Below are 18,048 nucleotides of genomic sequence, written 5' to 3' on the forward strand. Positions count from 1 at the left end.
ACATTATTATTCAGAAATGATAAATAATTCAAATTACCAATCTAAGTGCTGCCTCACAGCAGTGCCATTTTGTGTTTCCAGCAGAAGTTAAAATAATTATTGCAATTTCAATGATATAGCATGGTAATTTCACTGCTAGAGAATACTATGTCATTAGCACAGCTGGCAGTTAACACTGCAAGCAAACTTAGACCAATTGAATCAGAATGAAATCTGGAGTTCCAGTCATGGAGGCAGCTCAGTCTGCAAATCTGAAGGATGGCAGTCTGCAAGTCTGAAGGATTTGTTGTGCTGCAAATTTAACATCATGTTTTTGCATGTGCACCTATTCTAAACAGAGCAGGTGCAGAAGTTCATAACCTCATGCAGGCACCTACACCAGAGACTGCTGTATGAGCAGGAGGTGGACCCAGCAGCTCAGACCCTCCAACAGCACAGGTGCACTAGCAAAATGCTGCAGCCAAGGCAGGAGTGCTCCCTGCACCCCTGAAGCTTCATCAGCTCCAGCAGGGTGCTGTTCACAGAGTGCAATGTGCTCACTGCACTGCTCCAGCCTGACCTCTAAGTGTGTGCTGCAGACATCCACAAACCCCTGAGCAAGATCTCTGGCTCAGATAGGGAAGTCAAGCTGTTCCTTACCCCCACCAAAGTATTGAGGAAAGGAGGATGAGCTTTGATCATCTCCTCCTAGAACACTCTAGTGTTGACTCAGGTCAACTCGGAGTGAGAGCTGCACTTATGTTTTGTCCCTTAACCCTTTTCTACCTATTAACATGCTACTATTTAATAGTAAAGAGGTAAATCCCTCACTTCTGTTGCAAATTGTAACTACTTTTCCAAGCAGCTGAAGTTATTAAAATCCATTTAATCCTGGACTTCATGTACATGAACTTACCTTACTACCCCCTGCCTTCATAGGAAGCAAAAATAGAGAGTAGTAGAAATAAAATAAAAATTAGTATCTATGACAGTAGACTAAAGCACTTCTAAAACATTTACCCATCTTATACAATATTAACATCAGAACAGAAATCAAAATACATATAGTAACCATAGTCTGGTTTTATTCTTCACAAAAAAAATGTCTTTGAAGTTTTAGGGCCCCAAACTTTTCAACAATGCAGGTAATGGAATTCTTTAATGAATTTTTTTATTCTGAATCACAATTTAATTACTTTAGTACAGAATTAATTCTCTTAGTAATCTATCTGAAACTGAAAAACACAATTCACTCAGCTTCCAGAAACAGCTTTTGAAAGAAACACAAGAGTCTTACAGTTTCATTAAAAAGAAAAAGAAAAACCTTTAATCAAAGCTTTCATGCCATGCACATTATTTCTTTTTGATTTCCACATCAAATACATCTAATTAAAAAGGAGAGACCATTTCTCATAAATTCAAGACAGGGAACCACAGCTTTATACACTCTCTCCCACAGCAACACAACTTAAAAACAAAATATGACATGAAACTCCCACCAAAGTCACACTGCATTTCTCAACAAGGGTATCACAGACCTGCCCAGCTTCACTGTGGAAAGAGGCTTGAGCATTGCCACAGAACTCCTCACAGTCCTGCAAAACTCCTGACCCTTCCCCTGATCCTCACACCCCCTCATACCCTGCTGTTTTCCTCACTTCCCACTTTTTAATATTAGCATTCCCCAAATGCTGAATTAGGAATTCCCCCTTCCTTTTCTCTCACATATACTGTCCACATCAATTTAGTGGACAACAAACAACTTTCAGCTCAGCTGCAGATTCTACAACAGATAATGTTCTAGATGTTATAAATTGTTTCTGTTATTTTGCATCTACTTTATTTTCTGGGTTTATTTTAATCTACTCCCCATCCTATTCTCTTCTAAAGCATACAACAGTGAATCAAGATCTAAAACTAACACTGTGAAGCAACCAATTCCATTTTCCAAGATTCATTAACAAAAACTGCAGAATCACTGTGGACAGAATTTTTCAGAGAAAGGTAGAAGTTAAGTGGAAACTGAAGCAATGCAAGGAGCAATTAGAATTTAATTCCTCAGAGCAGTTTGTTGGCAGAACCAAAAACCTGAGAGCTGTCCTTCACTAAAACAATCCTACAGCCTCATGCCTATAATGCCATCACTAACTGCCAATCAGTATTTCAGTTTCCAAAAAACCATATTATAAACCAGCAAATAATCATCTCAAGGAACTCCCCGAACATAAAATTATGCATACATAGTTTTTAGTTTTTTGTGCTCTCTGAAAATAGGTACAGCCTAGTCCTTTGAGTCACCTTACTTTTTTTCTTCAAAGAAGTATTTTGATTCTTTTTATACATATCCTTTTAAGTTAAGACTCATATATTCCAATATAATTTTATTCTACTATTGTCTTTTCGGGTTGATTTCTTGGCTAGAATTGTAATTTAGTAATTACCTTTCATCTAAGGTTGGCTCCTTTTGTTGCAGATGAGGCTTAATTCCAAACATTGGTCTAATGTTTGTTGATAAGGCTTTGATGGTGTAATTAATTTCATTTTCCCTTGTCACATCACTGTCATAACCTAACAAAACCAGAGGGAAGAGTATCAAACCAAAATAAGGTACAAAACCAACAATTTAATCTTAATTTGTGCAGATTTCAACAATGTACTAGATTACAAAAACAATTATAGCATGGATTATTAGTACCATAAATACACAATAGAAAGAAAGTAGCTGGGAATCATGAACGTTGTTAATAAAAGACATTCAATGAAAAAGAATTCCCTACAATATTTTTGTGGAAAAAGAATTATTAATGAGTCACAGGACTTCAAAAGCTCCATTTCTGCTTGGTTGGCCTTAATTACAATCACTAACAAAGAACCTCTCTACCTGACATCTGCTCTTGAGACCTGTAAGATTACAGAGACCTGTAAGATTAAGAGAACATCAGTGCCTGGATGTTCTCAATTCCACTCATTACCATGGAATCTATAGGTCTGCCCAAGGTTCCTACACAATGCTTAGGGCCAGCAAGGCACAGGATGATGTTTACTATAGTAAAATAAACATGTTGGAAAAGCTAAGTTGTGACAGGGCTGTTAATTACTCTCCCTTATTTTGTTTTTTCAAAGATCAAGACTACCAATGCCAACAGTGTGATGGTGAATACTTCTTAACTCTAACTGAAATTAATAGGACCCGACCTAGAAAAACTTCTGTGGATAAAGATGTCTGTCTTTTCTTGTAAATCTTCACACACCTCGCTCTCTTTTAGAGTACTTTTGAACCCACAGCTTAAGAGGGTTCTGTGTAAAGCAGTAGAGGCTAGGGAAGATTATAGGGCTAAGATGTTCTAACAGGTCTCAAGCAGAGGCTGAACAGAAACTCTGAAGATGGCAATTTTTGACTAAGAAAGTTAAAAGCTGACAAGTCCTCCTATAGGCAACTAAATTACTCTGTGTATTCTTCAGTATTTTTGACAAGAAAGACAGTGATTAAAAATTATTTTCCAATGAATCTTTAATATGTCTTTAATATTTAATGTATTTCTTTGGTCATTTAGCTCGTTTTAGTGACAGCTGAAGTTAATTTATTACACAGAACTATTTAATGAGTAGCAGAGATAGTTTAAAAATTCTTGAACACTGAGAAATTGACAAAGAGGAAAAACCACACTTGGGAGAAGAGAAAACAAGTCTGGAGACTCATAGACCCTTGGAATTATAACATGAAAAAAAAACCATAAGTATGGAAAGACCAGCAGAAGTTAATGCTAGAAAATAGAATTAACACTTTATAACTACTGATATTGTGACCTTGAAACAGGTACGTAAACATCAGTCTACTTCAGTGTCCTATGTCTCCATGTTATGGAAGCAGATGCTACAGCATCAAGATAACTATGATCTCACATTATACAGATTTCAAGAATTAGTGACCAAATTCCAACTGTGATGATTCTATTTTAAACATAGATTTTTTTGGGTAGCTATGTATAATTGATACTTAATATTTTTAATTTAGAAGATATCAAGAGTCTCTTTATGTACTCTGACTCAAAGCAGTAACTCAAACACTTCATTACCATTTTCTCCACATCAGTTTATCAGTCCTTTCCCCAAAACCAAATTTTATTTAACATTTTTGAAGAGTATTTGCTACTTAAGATAGAAACAATCCATAAATTATTTCTAAATTTTCAGTTTTCCATTAATAAAGTCTTAAATAGCACAATCCAGCTAGCTGTATGAATTATTACAGACCTCCATCTTCTTCAGAATCTAGATCAGACTCCTCACTGTCACACTGCCTGCTGTCCCGATGTCCTTCCACCTCATAAGTCCACAGCATCAGGGAGGTGTCAGCTCCCCCAACAGTGACCAACAAACTGTCATCGTAGGTCCAACGCACATTTGTCACATGGGTGCTGTGAGCAACATACCTCTTAAATTTTCCGAATTTTCCCTGAGAAGGGGAAAAAGAAGGCAAAGATCAAATTTACCCAGTCTGCTAGACAAAACTGAAGTTGCCAGCACAATGACATCATCTTAACTTCTTTACAGTTCATGCTTCAGCTGTTTTGCATTTTATATGGTTTTAACACATGATTTGCCAAGTGCCCCTCCTACAGAAACTTCATGGAATGTTAACCTTATCTTCAAGCATGAAAGAGTTAGTCTATAAACAGATTCCAGCAATAAACACTGGATCATTTTTTCTAAGAGAGACAATAATCTAACTGATTTGGAATAAAATTCACATAGAATATTTTGAGTCAGTACTTGTACATTGTTACTATGCTTAGCACAGCAACATTTCAAAATTGAAGACACATTTTCCACCAAATATATGGGAAAACTAGAGGTACTTGAAGAGGAGTAAAATACAATGTGCTTCTGGAATGACTTTTCTATGATGTGTGATTAAATACTATTAAAGGACTTCATCTTAGAAAAAAAATTACTAATATTGGACAGAATTAATGTCCTTAAAATCAAGAATGCAATGTAGGTGAAAAATACATGTTCATTGTCTTCCAAAGCACTCTCATTCTTAAAGTTGTTCCTATTCATTTGCCACAGTCAGCAGCAAGACACTGCATGAGATGGCTCTGCAGTCTGACCTGGAATGATCATTCTTACTCATTGGAAGTTTAATGCAATGCAAACTGCAATGTAATACTAAATGCTTTCTTTGATCAAAATGAGAAAAATATAAAAGCATTCTTTTCTTCTGAGCGATTAATTTTCACAGTTTTGATAAGGCAGATTTATTAATAAATACTTTCCATAAACAGCTGAAAATTACTTACTTTAGCAGGGTATCGAAATAGTTTCACAAATCCAAAATCATCTCCTGTGGCTAATACTTTACTATCACTAGTGAGGCATGAAGCAGTTACATCTGTGACTTCACCAATTATTGGCCAGATCCCTTCACAGCAAGAGCCCAAAACACTTGTCCATGATGCCCAGCCAATCTTTTCTACCTACAAAACCAACACATTTGAGACAGAGAATACTTCTTAGGCATTTTTCTTCCATATCCAATTTCAAGAAAAATTCCTTGCACTGAAAGATACATCACATCTAAAAGATAGTATTTTAATATATTAATCACTTATTTTTTTACCATTCAGAATTTCATTTGAGACCTGCAATTTTACCTCTATGAACTTTCAATTCCAAAACTTAAAAAAGTATTTTCAAAGTTTTTCCCTTAGCTGCCCTTTCAGGCTAATGAAAACAAATTATGTTTTCCAACACTGCCTTTCAACACCATGGAAAATATCATTTGGAAATTATAGATTTTTGCTCTCTGCCCTATGACAATGCTCTCTATCTGAGAAAACAAAACAACTACAATATACTACTCTTGCCCATATGTATTATGTAAACTGTATTTCATTGTTCTATAAAGACAAACATGAGGTGTTCCACAGCAAGGTTAGGGTTAAGTAATCTGCAATAGGTTTTCAAAGGTGTTTAGGTACCAGAAAAGACACAGAGAAGTTTAGTGAGATTTTCATTACTAAATCAGCTAAATGTCTGTTTCTTAATAGAAGAGAAAAATGTGAAATCCCCTACATATGATATTATTTTAAAAGTCTAAAATTACAGTTTTATACATCATTCCCTCTTATGTAGTATAGGTGGCTGCATAATAATTTTAATTTGCAAGCAAGTTAAGAAGGCAGTACAGTTCCTACCTCCAAACTCGGGATAGTCTGTTTTTTCCCCCGAGGGGCTTCAAAAAACAGCTGCTCTTTAGCACCAGTGTTGACTTGCAAAAGTTTTCCTATAAAACATATGACATAGATATTGTATGTTAACATAGAAGATTCCATTTTACAGAAGGAAAAAAGAAAGGTTAGTTTGAATTTTTTATTGCTAACAGCATTGCAGTAATTATTTGTTTCTATTGGAAAAAACTGCATACATAAATAATGGATCTGAAGTATGGTCTTCTAAAGAAATCTAAGTCCTTTGACCCCTTAAATTCATAACCCTTTCTCCTCTCTTTGAAAACTCTACTAATGCATCACTTTTCTCTCTCCTTATTTTGGCTGTCCCATCAGATGGTAGACAAAATGTACTGGGTGTAATTCAAAGCTTGTTTATGATTACTGGCTGCTGATGCTCTTGGGATGGGGAAGCACAGATGCTGCCTGACCACCAGCTGATCCCAAGCAGGTGACTTCTTTGCACCTTTATACAACATCATTTCTGAGGGAAATTCTCACCAATGTTTCTGTCCTCTTCCTTTTTAAAACCTTCAATGGAAGCTAACTTACTCCTTCAAAATTAATCACTCTTTCAGAAGTTATTATGTAGAGGAATAAGAACCTGAACAAATAGATTGCACAATTGCACAGCCTTGCTTTTTAATGAAACAGGACTAAATTTAGTATTTTAATTAATCACATATTAATACCCTGGAACACAGGAAATCCAGTCTTTCTGCTATGTGTGACAAGGATATGTACTCCTGAGCTACAGATACAACCATATTGTACAGTATATTATTAAAGGAGTAGAAACACAGAATCATAGAATGTTTGGGGTTGGAAAGGACCTTAGAGACCATCTAGTTCCACCCCCCTGCCACTAGACCAGGCTGCTCAGAGTCCCATCCAGCCTGGCCTTGACCACCTTCAGGGATAGGGCATCCACAACATCTCTGAGCAGCCATTTCCAGAGCCTCACCACACTTACAGCAAAAAATGTCTTCCTAATATCTAATTTAAACATACCCTCCTTCAGCTTAAGGCCCTTCTCCCTTGTTCTAAGTGCCCTTGTGAAGTCAAATGATAAACAGAAAAGATTTTTTAAAAATCCAAACAAACCAATCTATAGAGACAAACCATTTTACTTCAACTCGCACAGCTTCTAAATATGTATGTGGCAGTAAAAATCATGGGTTTAATATTTATTCAGATGCTGTGAGAGCATACTCAAAAGCTGAAAAATCAAATCTGTCAGTGATAGAACAAACAAATACTATACATGTACCTTATTAGTCTATAATGTATTCAGTCTTCCAGCACCTTTTTACAATGAATGCTTCTTACCTCTTATGTCCCAGTCCATGTGTGTGATATAGCTGGAGGCTCCCTTGCAGATTCCTACCCTTTTACTGCTCATTACATTGTAAATATCTACAAAGTTGTCACAGGATGCCACAGCTAAGTACTTTCCAGCCCCTAAAACACATCAGTAGAAAGAGAAAATACTTTCAAAAAATTTTAGTGCACTTTGTATTAAACGCAAGTAAATTCTGGAATTTAGCCATATGCAATTTCAAATTCTTCGATATCAGCTTGTTAATTTATACATATTCTCCAACAAACTGATTTTCATATCACGTAATCAGCATGAAACATAAAACTATGGTATCATTACATTTTCAAACAATAAAAACCATTTGCTGAAATTTTAAGCATTTATGGTATTCAGAGAATGATAAGGCTTAGGGAACCAGAAAGTAATGTTGTAGGGGAATTGGTATCAGTAATTTGCATCAAATTTCTCCAACAGATGAGTATTTTAACTAAAGTAGGCTATGCATTTTGAGTTCCTAAAATACGAGCTGTAAAGTTGGGAAAAAAAACCTAGCCTCACTGTGAGTGCTAAGGGGGGGAAAATAAGAAAAAAAAGGTTGCCAGAAGTTTCTGACACATCCATTTCAAGTACTCTTATTAGATAAGGGTAACATCAGTGATGTGCCAAACTTATGCAGGTCATAAAGTGTAACCCTAGGGAGCTGCTGGATATTCACAATTTCAAACTGGCTGTTGTACTCAGGAGGTCACTATAGGCAAATCTATTCCAATAATCTCATCCTTAAACAAGCAACACAGGACTTCACACCATGGTCTTTTAAAATGTTAGTATTATTTTTACTGACCTATTTTCTACATCTAGAAGTACTACAAATCTTCCCCACTTTTAAATGTGATAAGTCTTACTTGAACAACCTTGGTATTAAAATTTTCATTTAAAAAAGAAATCACTCACCAGGAGAAAATCTGATTTCTGAAATAACATCTTTCCTGTGCTGGAAAGAGACCAAATCCTCCAGGGTATCTGCATTAACTATCAAAAAACTTCCATCATTGAGACCAACAGCTAATGCTTTTCCATCAGGAGAAAAGCAGCAACATCTGCCTCCTATGAGAAATAAAGAAATTGCATTCAGATACATTTACGGTGCATTATCCTTCTTTCAGATCTATTTTTCCATTAGTAAAGGAAAGCTATTCTTTTCCTAGAAAAATTCCAAGGAAGCTTTCTAGATGCTGCCAAAATAATTTCCAAGCTGTGACAGCATATGAACAGGTACGCAGGCCCAGAATGTTAGAGTTGCGTCTTAATTGATATCTGTTCTACATTAGTAATGCAGATTAATCACTATTCTCTGTATATTTCTAACTTGATCTCCTTCTTTGTAGCTGGTGCTGCCTGCTTGTTACCATTTGCTCTGATAAGGAGAACACAGCTGGAAAAGACTCTCTGGATTCACAGAATTCAGTAATTTGCTATCACAAATAGTCATAGAATCCTTCCAATAAACATGCCAGTGTTGTTTGAAAAACAGTTTAATTTCCAATTTAAATTTATGTATGGTCAGCTTATATAGATTTATTTTTGTGCTAGAATTTTCTGTTAATTTACATATTTTCCGCTACTATTTGCTCCTCTGATTAACCTGTAGACAGCAATGTTTTACTTAGATGGCTTCACCACAAGGTTTTGCATTCATTATCCTGTAGTTCCTCCATCCATTCTCAACTTTTAGTTTAACTATATTCAGCTGAATATGGATGAGAAATGCACACCAAAAATATCCTGATTTTTGTCTTGTAATTTACATGAACACTGCACAATGTCTTGGGGAAAATACCTCATTACCACATGTAATTGTCACCCTGCATTCAACAACATCCTGAGCCTTCTGCTCTTTAAGTTACTCCTGACCTACGCAGACATTTTTCTTACAGTCACTGGATCTGCCTTTTCTCATTAACAAGTTTTATTTCAATTCCATTACTCAGTCTGCAGAAGCATACATCTTTTTCTGTACAGTACACAGGAACTTTTTAAGATTGCCAAAACATCTCAAAATGTGTCTCATCAGCAAATAGTCATCAGAGACTTTTTTGCCAAAAGTACTCTTAAACATATTAAGAAATATCAGCTTTAAGACTTGAGCAGAGCTCACCAGCTAGAAACTTTCTTGTTTAATCCCTCCATATGTGAGCTTGTAACTCTTCTACATTTACTTGGCCAATCTAAATAATCTTCAATTAAGCTTCCCATTATGTTTGAATCAAACTGCATTGCTGAATGCCAAACAGATAAATCCTACTGTATTCTTTTATCTAGCAAAGCATACATAGAATTAGAAGCTTGTCAGGGCCAGTCTCATCTAATCCTGAAAAAATCACCTTATATGATGTCACTTAAAACAGATTTTCCATCTGTCAAAATAGAATTTATTTATATCCTAAACCACAAGTAAAATTTTTATGATTTCTCTTTTCTTGACATTCCAGATCCTTCAAACATTCACAAAGAAAATTACAAACATTTATTCTAAGGTTTCTTCCAAAAAATTCTAGATTCAAAGTCTCAAAAAAGCCTTGGAATATTATAAGCAACATAGCAACATAGCATTTATGTAATTGATTCAACTTTTATTGCTAATTCACTGACTTAAATAAGTTGCAATTGCAAATAATCTTCAGAACAGCACTACACAGAATTTTTTGTGCAGATTCATTAGCTTAAGGGCTACATAACTAGTGAACATAGCATTAATAAAATAATTTGAGTAAAGAAAGGAATTCATTCTGCTCTCAAGTCCTGCTTTCAAAACATTCATAATGCTTGTAAATGTCAAAAGCATCAGTAAATATTTTTTCATACTAAGCATCTTACCCTTTTTCAATTTGCGAACAGCTAACATACAATGGCTAGGAGATAAATCCCATATTCTTAAGGTTTTGTCATCACTTACAGTGGCACAAATAGGTAAATGAGGATGAGTAGCTAGACCCCAAACTTCCCCCTCCATGTGACCCTGAAAAAACACAATAAATAATATGTTTAAAAATTTTAAATTGAAATATGAAATAATACATTTATGAAAGTAAAAAAAAAGAGAGAGAAAGAATATGCATTATTTAGAGAATAATAAATATCTGAATAAAAACACAGAACACCTGAAAAAATTCACTCTGCTACTTGTGCAAAATTATAGTAATTTGTACTATAGAAAGCTTCTGCAGAATAATCCTCACACACGTCAGTGGCACGGACAGTGGGACTGGGTGCACCCTCAGCAGGTTTGCAGATGACACTATGTTGAGTGGAATGCCCAGCAGGCTGCAGGGAGGGCATCCCACCCAGAGGGGCCTGGGCAGGCTGGCAGGTGCCATGCTCCAGGCTGCAGGGAGGGCATCCCACCCAGAGTCTTTACTTGAGAAATAAAATCGTGTTAGTGGTATGACATATTTGACTGCTATTTAACACATACCTGAACCAGCAGAGTTATTGGTCCACTTTTATCCACCTCCAATATTTCACCATTCTTTGTGCCCACTAGAATATGACCATGTCCTAACGATATGGCACGTATAGAAGGATTATCTTCTAAGAGGAGACCTAGAACATTAAAATGTTAGAAGATAGGATTCTCAATTATGCCTTAAAGAGGATTTTTCACACTTATGCAAATTATATTCTCACTGTAGAAAAATCTACTCTCTTACTGTAGAAAACATTCCTGCACAAAACAATATGTCTGGATTCATTTGTGAGGAATCAGCAATACATCAAGAAGTTTAATAGGCCTGACTCTGTACATGTTAGTTACCAACTATAACACTTTATTGCTACCAATGATGGTACCTCCAATTCTAGCTTCTTGTAAACAAGCTATGAGAATGAGACACTCTGGAGTGCGATGTTTTCATTAATGAGTATTTACATTCATCGTGTTTGAAAATCAAATCATCTACTTTAGAACACGGCAAACATAATTCTAAGGGAAGGGGAAGGAAGAGAAGAAAACTATTCAGAATGAAAATACAGGGAACTGTAAATTAGCATTAAGATCAAGAATAAGTGGTAGAAATGGGAAAATTAGGAATGAAAATGTTCTTTAATTATTTCAAAAGACATATGCATTTACAGAAAATTAGCTACTAATACCTTGCAAAAGTAACCACAATTCTGAATTCCTTCCCTTTTCTGAACCAAAAAAGATCAGGTAAGATACTTAATTATCAGAAATATAAGAGGCTTTTTGCTTGCTACTTTAACAAAAACAAAACAAAGCAAGAAAACACCTGGATGATAAGAAACTTACAGCTAGATCAATTAATTTAGGCTAATAGTAAACTAAATATTATGACCTGCACCCACCAAATGTAGAAACTGACCCTACAACACACAACTCTACTCCCAACAGAAAAATTACTTACTTAGAATCAATGAAGCTTAAAAAAAAAATATTTTAGTATTCATTATGCCAAATGTGGATTCCCTCTTACTGTGGAAAGCAATTTCGTAAAGATTTCTAAAGAAAGTACTTTAAAAATAGAACAAAACATAGGAGAGAGTCTGTGTTACCTTTGGATCCAGGAGCCAGAGCAGCCCTTTTGATGGCATAGGTTTTGAGACAACGTTCAAAGGTATCATCCCAGAGAGCCACCACCCCATCCTTTCCCCCAGTGACAAATCCCTGGGGGAAAAGAAATAAAGATCACTGGTTATATTTGATTATTACCTTTCCTTACTTTTTCAGTGATTTCTGCCAATACTGAAATGGACTATATACAACACCGTAATGCACAGATCTACAGATGTTAGAGATGAAAAGAACAGGAGCAACAGGATGAGTGATTTCTCCTCCTGATGAAGGCAGCACACTTCTGTACAGTGCATGTACACAGTTCTGGATTTAGAAATTCTAACCTGTATGCTTCTACCATTCTAGAAAAATAAGAACCAACATATTATAGTGCTTTTCCTTGATATTTAGCCTCCATATCCCTTTGGCATTTTTTCTCATTACTCAAAACAAAACTCAGTACTGCAAAAATTTAATTAGCAGTTATATTTTTGAAATATATGTGCATTTGTGCCATTCTGTCTTTAAAAATTATATACAGGTATTTAAAGAAGCAACAGGTATGGTTAATACTGAAATCATTAGTTCTTTCCTTTGGAGCACTCAGTTCTTGTAGTATGAATAACACATACTGTCCAATGCTACTTTTCTGAAATGCAGATATTGGGATGTGGAGTGACTTGGTCTAACACAGCAAAACACCAACATAACATTAAAGACATATAACATTAAAGACAAAAAATAATTTAACTGGAACACTCATCCATATTTAAGTACATACTTAAAGGCTTTCCTGGGCTAAAAAGAAGCCAAGAAACTGGAGAAAGTACTTAATGATTTACAGACTGAATTTATCTATTGGTAGACAGTAATTACACTACAAAATAGTACAAGTATGATCTCTCTCACAAGCTCACATATTCCATTGAACATACTGATGCTTAAATCAATTCCTGCTATTTCTTTAGTAAGAGCTTATGAAAATTACTAAGATGTCACTGGCCACAAGGGTTTGAGAAACAGCATGCTACATAATAAGAATAAGAAACTGCATATACACTATTTTGCACTAATGCATAAAACACTATTTTGAATCTGGACCACGCAAGGCTTTTCTGTAATGCAAATAAGGACATGGATTCCTGAGTGTGGGAAAGGTTTGGCTTTATCATAGACTCTTTGTCCAGACATAAAAAAAAGCAATGAGCAGTTTATTTACTTTTTCCAATGCGTGCATGCTGAACACAGGACCATCATGTGCTTTGACAGTTTTTATGAGAAACACATCTCTCCAAATACACACATCCCCCGTGGAGGTTCCAGAGAACGCCATCTCTTCTGTCCAGCCATACACTGCACACATCATTGTGTCAGTTCTTCCCAACGCACCTATGCAGCCCTTTCTCCCAATTAGTCCTCCTCCTGGTTCAGACCAAAAACAAGTCATTAGACATCTGCTTGGAACTATAGCACAAGAACTATATAACCATACCCAGAGCAACAAGTCCTTTTCTTTTAGTCCACCCATGCTCCCCAAAAAAATGAGATTTAATACTATAGTAAATAGTTATACTGTCAGTAACAGAATATGCTCTAATTCTGAAAAGTGTTCTTACCTGCTCTCCGCCAGAATTTCATGTGTTTAATTCCAACTGTAATCAATTTATCAGGCATGTAAGGATTAATCTTAACAACAAAAATCTTATCTTTGCTTCCCCTGAAATGCAAAGCAAAACCATTTAAATATAAGTGTAACTCTTAATATTTTTAAATAGGGTTGGGAGCAGTTTTTTGTTTTATTTTTATGTATACCTGCTCTATCTTGCTAACATTTACTTTCAAATCATTACTAATAGTTTATAATGACAAAGTAGAAAACTAAAGAAGCAACATACTGTGTCCTGTTCTATTTTCATTACTTTTCAGTTTCCAAGGCAGGTGAGTAATTATGTTACTTCAAAGAGGTACAAGGAGGCATTTTCTTTGCAAATGAAAATGTATTTGCATTAAGTTTGGGTATATGGCATTTAGATCTTTGGCAGCTTATAATGATACTTAAAGGAGTGAAGTCAAACATCTTATTTTAAGTTTGCTTATCTTCGAAACAAACTGCCATTGTCATTCAGCATTTAGCTGATATTTTCTGGTTTTGTTAGAAAAAAAATTATGCTGCTATTACATCTTTGATGGAAATTACAGTTAGTTCTAAAAACATTAAAACCTCTTGTGTTTTAGATTTCTTTCTTTGCTTCTATAAAACTAATGCTTTGCTTCAGTCCTACAGTTTGAAAAGCAGCTTTCAACTATGTTTGCCATCTATGCAAAGCAATGTTTATAGATTGTTTTTCTTTACTTAAAATGCAGAAGAGCACCCAATCTCTAATTTTTGCTCCTTGTTCAAAAGGGGCAATAATCTTTTATTTTCTGTCCTTTCAGACCACTAGATGAACTAGTGGCTGAATGCATGAAACAGTTTCTTTCCAAATTCACAGTCATCTTCAAAGTACAGATGCTGCTCTTAAAAATTCTAATCAATTCCTTCAATTTGTGGGTGGGAGAATTAAAAAAAATTAGGTGAAAGGCAGATAAATATCTTCAGAGAAGTCGAGCTTCAGAGAAGCCGAGCTGCCTGGGCTTTTGACAAGTAACTAGGAATGGAATATCCTTCTTTATCTACATCTATTCAGAATTTTCACTCTTTAGTGGATAAGAAATTCAACATGTGTTTAAAAATAAAATGTGAGTCAATTAAATGAAAGAGCAATAATGGATGAAAGGGAAGCTGACACTTTTTTAACTGTACTGTAGACAGTAATAAATCTTTTTAAAATCTACCTAGAACAACGTTTAGAGTATAAGCACTGAATCCAGACAGAATGGGACAAAACCTACTCACACCCCCAGGCTGGTAGCATTACTACCAGCTCACACTACTGCTTTATTTAAAGCAATAGATCCTTAGGGGGAAAAAAAGTCAAAGGTTTAAATAACATTACTCAAAATTAAAAATAGGATTCTATCTTGTAGGTTAAAACAATTTAATAAACATATATTAAATAATCTGTACAGACATAAAGAAACTTGAAATATTTAACCTTTGGATGTTACTTAGACCAATTTCCTGTTCAAAGCAGAGCTGACTTCAAAGTTAGATTAGGCTGGTCAGGACTCAGAAAGGAAAAGGAAAGAACCCTGAAGAAAAAAGAACTCTGCGAAACAACAGCAAATGACTATTCCAAGGAAAGTGTGACGTCTGATGAAAAAGATCTGAACATACCATCTTTAAGAGGGCCAACACAAGTGCATAGAGTTTTAAAGAAAGTATTTCAGAACACAGCAATGTCGTCTATGCCATCTTTCTTCACTAGTTGAGCAGTCACTGTAATAGTTCTTGTTGACTATCAGACCTTCATTTACTTCTTCCACAGAAAGTTTTTAACATGACATAAATGTTGTTGCCTGCATCACTTATGTAACAGAAAATGCTAATTTATTAGAGAACTCATATTTTTAAATTAATATATTTTTCTTACTGACATTTGATAGTAAATCTAGGTACAGATTTTAAAACATAAATGCCTACCTTACTGCTGAAAGCTTTTCTCCTTTCTTCCAATCCCAGAGTACAATAGTGTGATTATCATCTATTCCAACAGAAGCCAATCGTTTCCCGTCCGCTAGAATAATACATTTATTATTAAGAGAGTAGATAGATAACTATGTTGCAATAATAAGAAACCATATTAAAATATTATAACTTCACAAATATTATAAGAATTTACAAACAAGTAAATAAACATATGATGTTTTTAGAGGCATGCTTTTTTATCCATCTGCTTTTAAACTTGGATGAAGTGCAGCACTTTAAATTATCCCGTCTCAAATTTGAACTTAGATGCACTCTGTTCATATTAAATCCCTTGTTCAGTTAGCTGCTGACATAGTTGCACAAAAACATTCACTATAGGTTGTTCTTGTGAAAATTTTATGTTCACTCTGAAAATCTCTGTTCATTTCCGAAAAGGAAAGCACTGAAGCCATACCATGAAATTTGTGAAATGCCCTTAAACTTAGTAGTACTATGAAGTCTTGGAAAAGTTTTGACACAGATTCCACATAAACCTTCAATAAACAAGCTGTTTGTGCTCAATCTAGATCAATGACTTTCTGACATGCATCCATTTTTGGAATTGCTATATATATCCATGTCAGAATTTGAGAAATGAGATTCATATCTTGAAAAAGGAGAAACCAAAGAAAGAGGCATCAAAAACCTCAAACCATTCATCTTTGTGATCACACATTGTCGCTGTGAGTTCAGAGATTTTATCCAGGAAATCCAAACAATTAAAGAATGAATAGAAGATAGTGGAGCAGAGGAAATTTAATATTGGTACAGGAATTCAATGTAGGGTGTGTAAAAATCTCAAGGGATTTAACTGATAGTCTTATGTTAGTTTAAAGTGGAGACAGCGCCTGTGTTTCTGACCAGAGCTCCCTGACTGGCCTTCCTGAATGTATCAGTGTGCTTTCCACATGGCTTTCAGGATTTCATTTAACGAAGAAAAAATTGCACAGCTGATCAATTGGCTCAAAAAAGCGTCTTACACAGCTGTAAAGCAGACACAACACTCCAGGTCTGTGCACCTGCCTCGTGCAACCAAAACAAATTCTGAAGTGCTCAGCTCAGCTGAGTTAAACAGGACAGTACCTGTTCTTGCATTTCCTATGCGCAAGACTCCAAAGGAGGTTTTCCTAATGAATGTTCATTTTAAGACAGCAACTCTCATTTGGCATTGAACACTGGAGAATATTTTTAATACAAAATTTGCAATGTAAAGGAACCCCCAGTTTCTCAGTAGAACTGATTATCTTGTATTTTCACACAGAAAAGGAAAAGTTTAAATAAATAAATAAATAAATACTTATTACCTGAAAAATCAACAGCACAAACACCATACTGGTGATAGCCCTTTAATACTGAGAGTGGCTTTATTGTTTCTGTATCCCAAATGTGTATTGAAGAATCTCGACCAACCTGAAAGTATACATATTCATAGCCATTTTTTTCATTTCTCAGTTATTTCACACAGTTGTTTAAAAAGTATCAAGAATACTTCAAAAAGTATTTGAAAATAAATTACAGTGATAGAATTTGCTTAGTATTACTGTTGTCTGGCTAGCAGAATATTATTCCTTTTGCTGCTTCCCAAAGACCATTTCCCAGCTAACTTAGGTACATTATTGACAATTAACTAAAGTCCTCCTGTGGGGGAAGAAAAAAAGCCCTTCATTGATTGCACTGTAGCATATTTATTCCATCAATTTTTCATCAATCATTCCCTGTCTAAAAATAAAAGGCTATTTATATTGCTAGTATGTCAGCTTCTCCACATTTCAGAAATCAAGGTGACTTCTGCTGCTCTCTGGTGTCATTACAAGGCAGATTCTAATACACTGATACCTGTGGCACAAAAATGAACTAGTGTAGGCAACAAACCTGGTAAGAAATGGAATATAACTTATTCTTTTCAATTATGTACAAAAGCACTATTAGTCAGCACTTAAAAGTTTATTTGCTATTCCAAGGCTTTTGCACCACAGTGCACAAATAAAAAGGTTGCAAAACCAGAACAAAACTCTCTTGCATTTAAGGCTCAGAAAAACTAGGATCTATTTCTGGTTTTGTCAGAAACTTAACATTAAGTATTTGCACAGCTTTTCAGAACATCCACTATCAGGAAGATCTGAACCAGGGTGGTATAAGGAATTTGATTACTGCATTACCTAGTTTCCTCATGTAACATAGTATACAACAATATGCAATGTGTATGTATAAAACAGTATATAATGGAGTGTATCTTTCTGCTGACAGCAGAAGTTATTGTAAATTCAGGGACATTTTTATTCACAGCCTTTATTACTCCAAAATTAAATCAACT

At 35.1% G+C, this 18,048-nt stretch overlaps 1 protein-coding gene across 1 annotated transcript in view; it reads right to left on the reverse strand.

The window, feature by feature from the left end:
• The window catches only part of EML5 (EMAP like 5), a 90,063-nt gene that overhangs the window by 21,900 nt on the left and 50,115 nt on the right, over positions 1-18,048 (reverse strand). The window contains exons 15-28 of the mRNA XM_030950016.1: positions 17,039-17,144; positions 15,690-15,783; positions 13,723-13,823; positions 13,326-13,528; positions 12,106-12,217; positions 11,009-11,136; positions 10,411-10,552; positions 8,488-8,640; positions 7,542-7,673; positions 6,180-6,268; positions 5,283-5,459; positions 4,234-4,435; positions 2,421-2,547; positions 896-910 (exon numbers count right to left, since the gene is read on the reverse strand). Coding sequence (XP_030805876.1) covers positions 896-910; positions 2,421-2,547; positions 4,234-4,435; positions 5,283-5,459; positions 6,180-6,268; positions 7,542-7,673; positions 8,488-8,640; positions 10,411-10,552; positions 11,009-11,136; positions 12,106-12,217; positions 13,326-13,528; positions 13,723-13,823; positions 15,690-15,783; positions 17,039-17,144 — 1,781 coding nt within the window. The remainder of the gene's footprint in view (positions 1-895; positions 911-2,420; positions 2,548-4,233; positions 4,436-5,282; positions 5,460-6,179; positions 6,269-7,541; positions 7,674-8,487; positions 8,641-10,410; positions 10,553-11,008; positions 11,137-12,105; positions 12,218-13,325; positions 13,529-13,722; positions 13,824-15,689; positions 15,784-17,038; positions 17,145-18,048) is intronic.

Source organism: Camarhynchus parvulus, chromosome 5, assembly GCF_901933205.1.
Source record: "Camarhynchus parvulus chromosome 5, STF_HiC, whole genome shotgun sequence".
Lineage (NCBI taxonomy): Eukaryota > Metazoa > Chordata > Aves > Passeriformes > Thraupidae > Camarhynchus > Camarhynchus parvulus.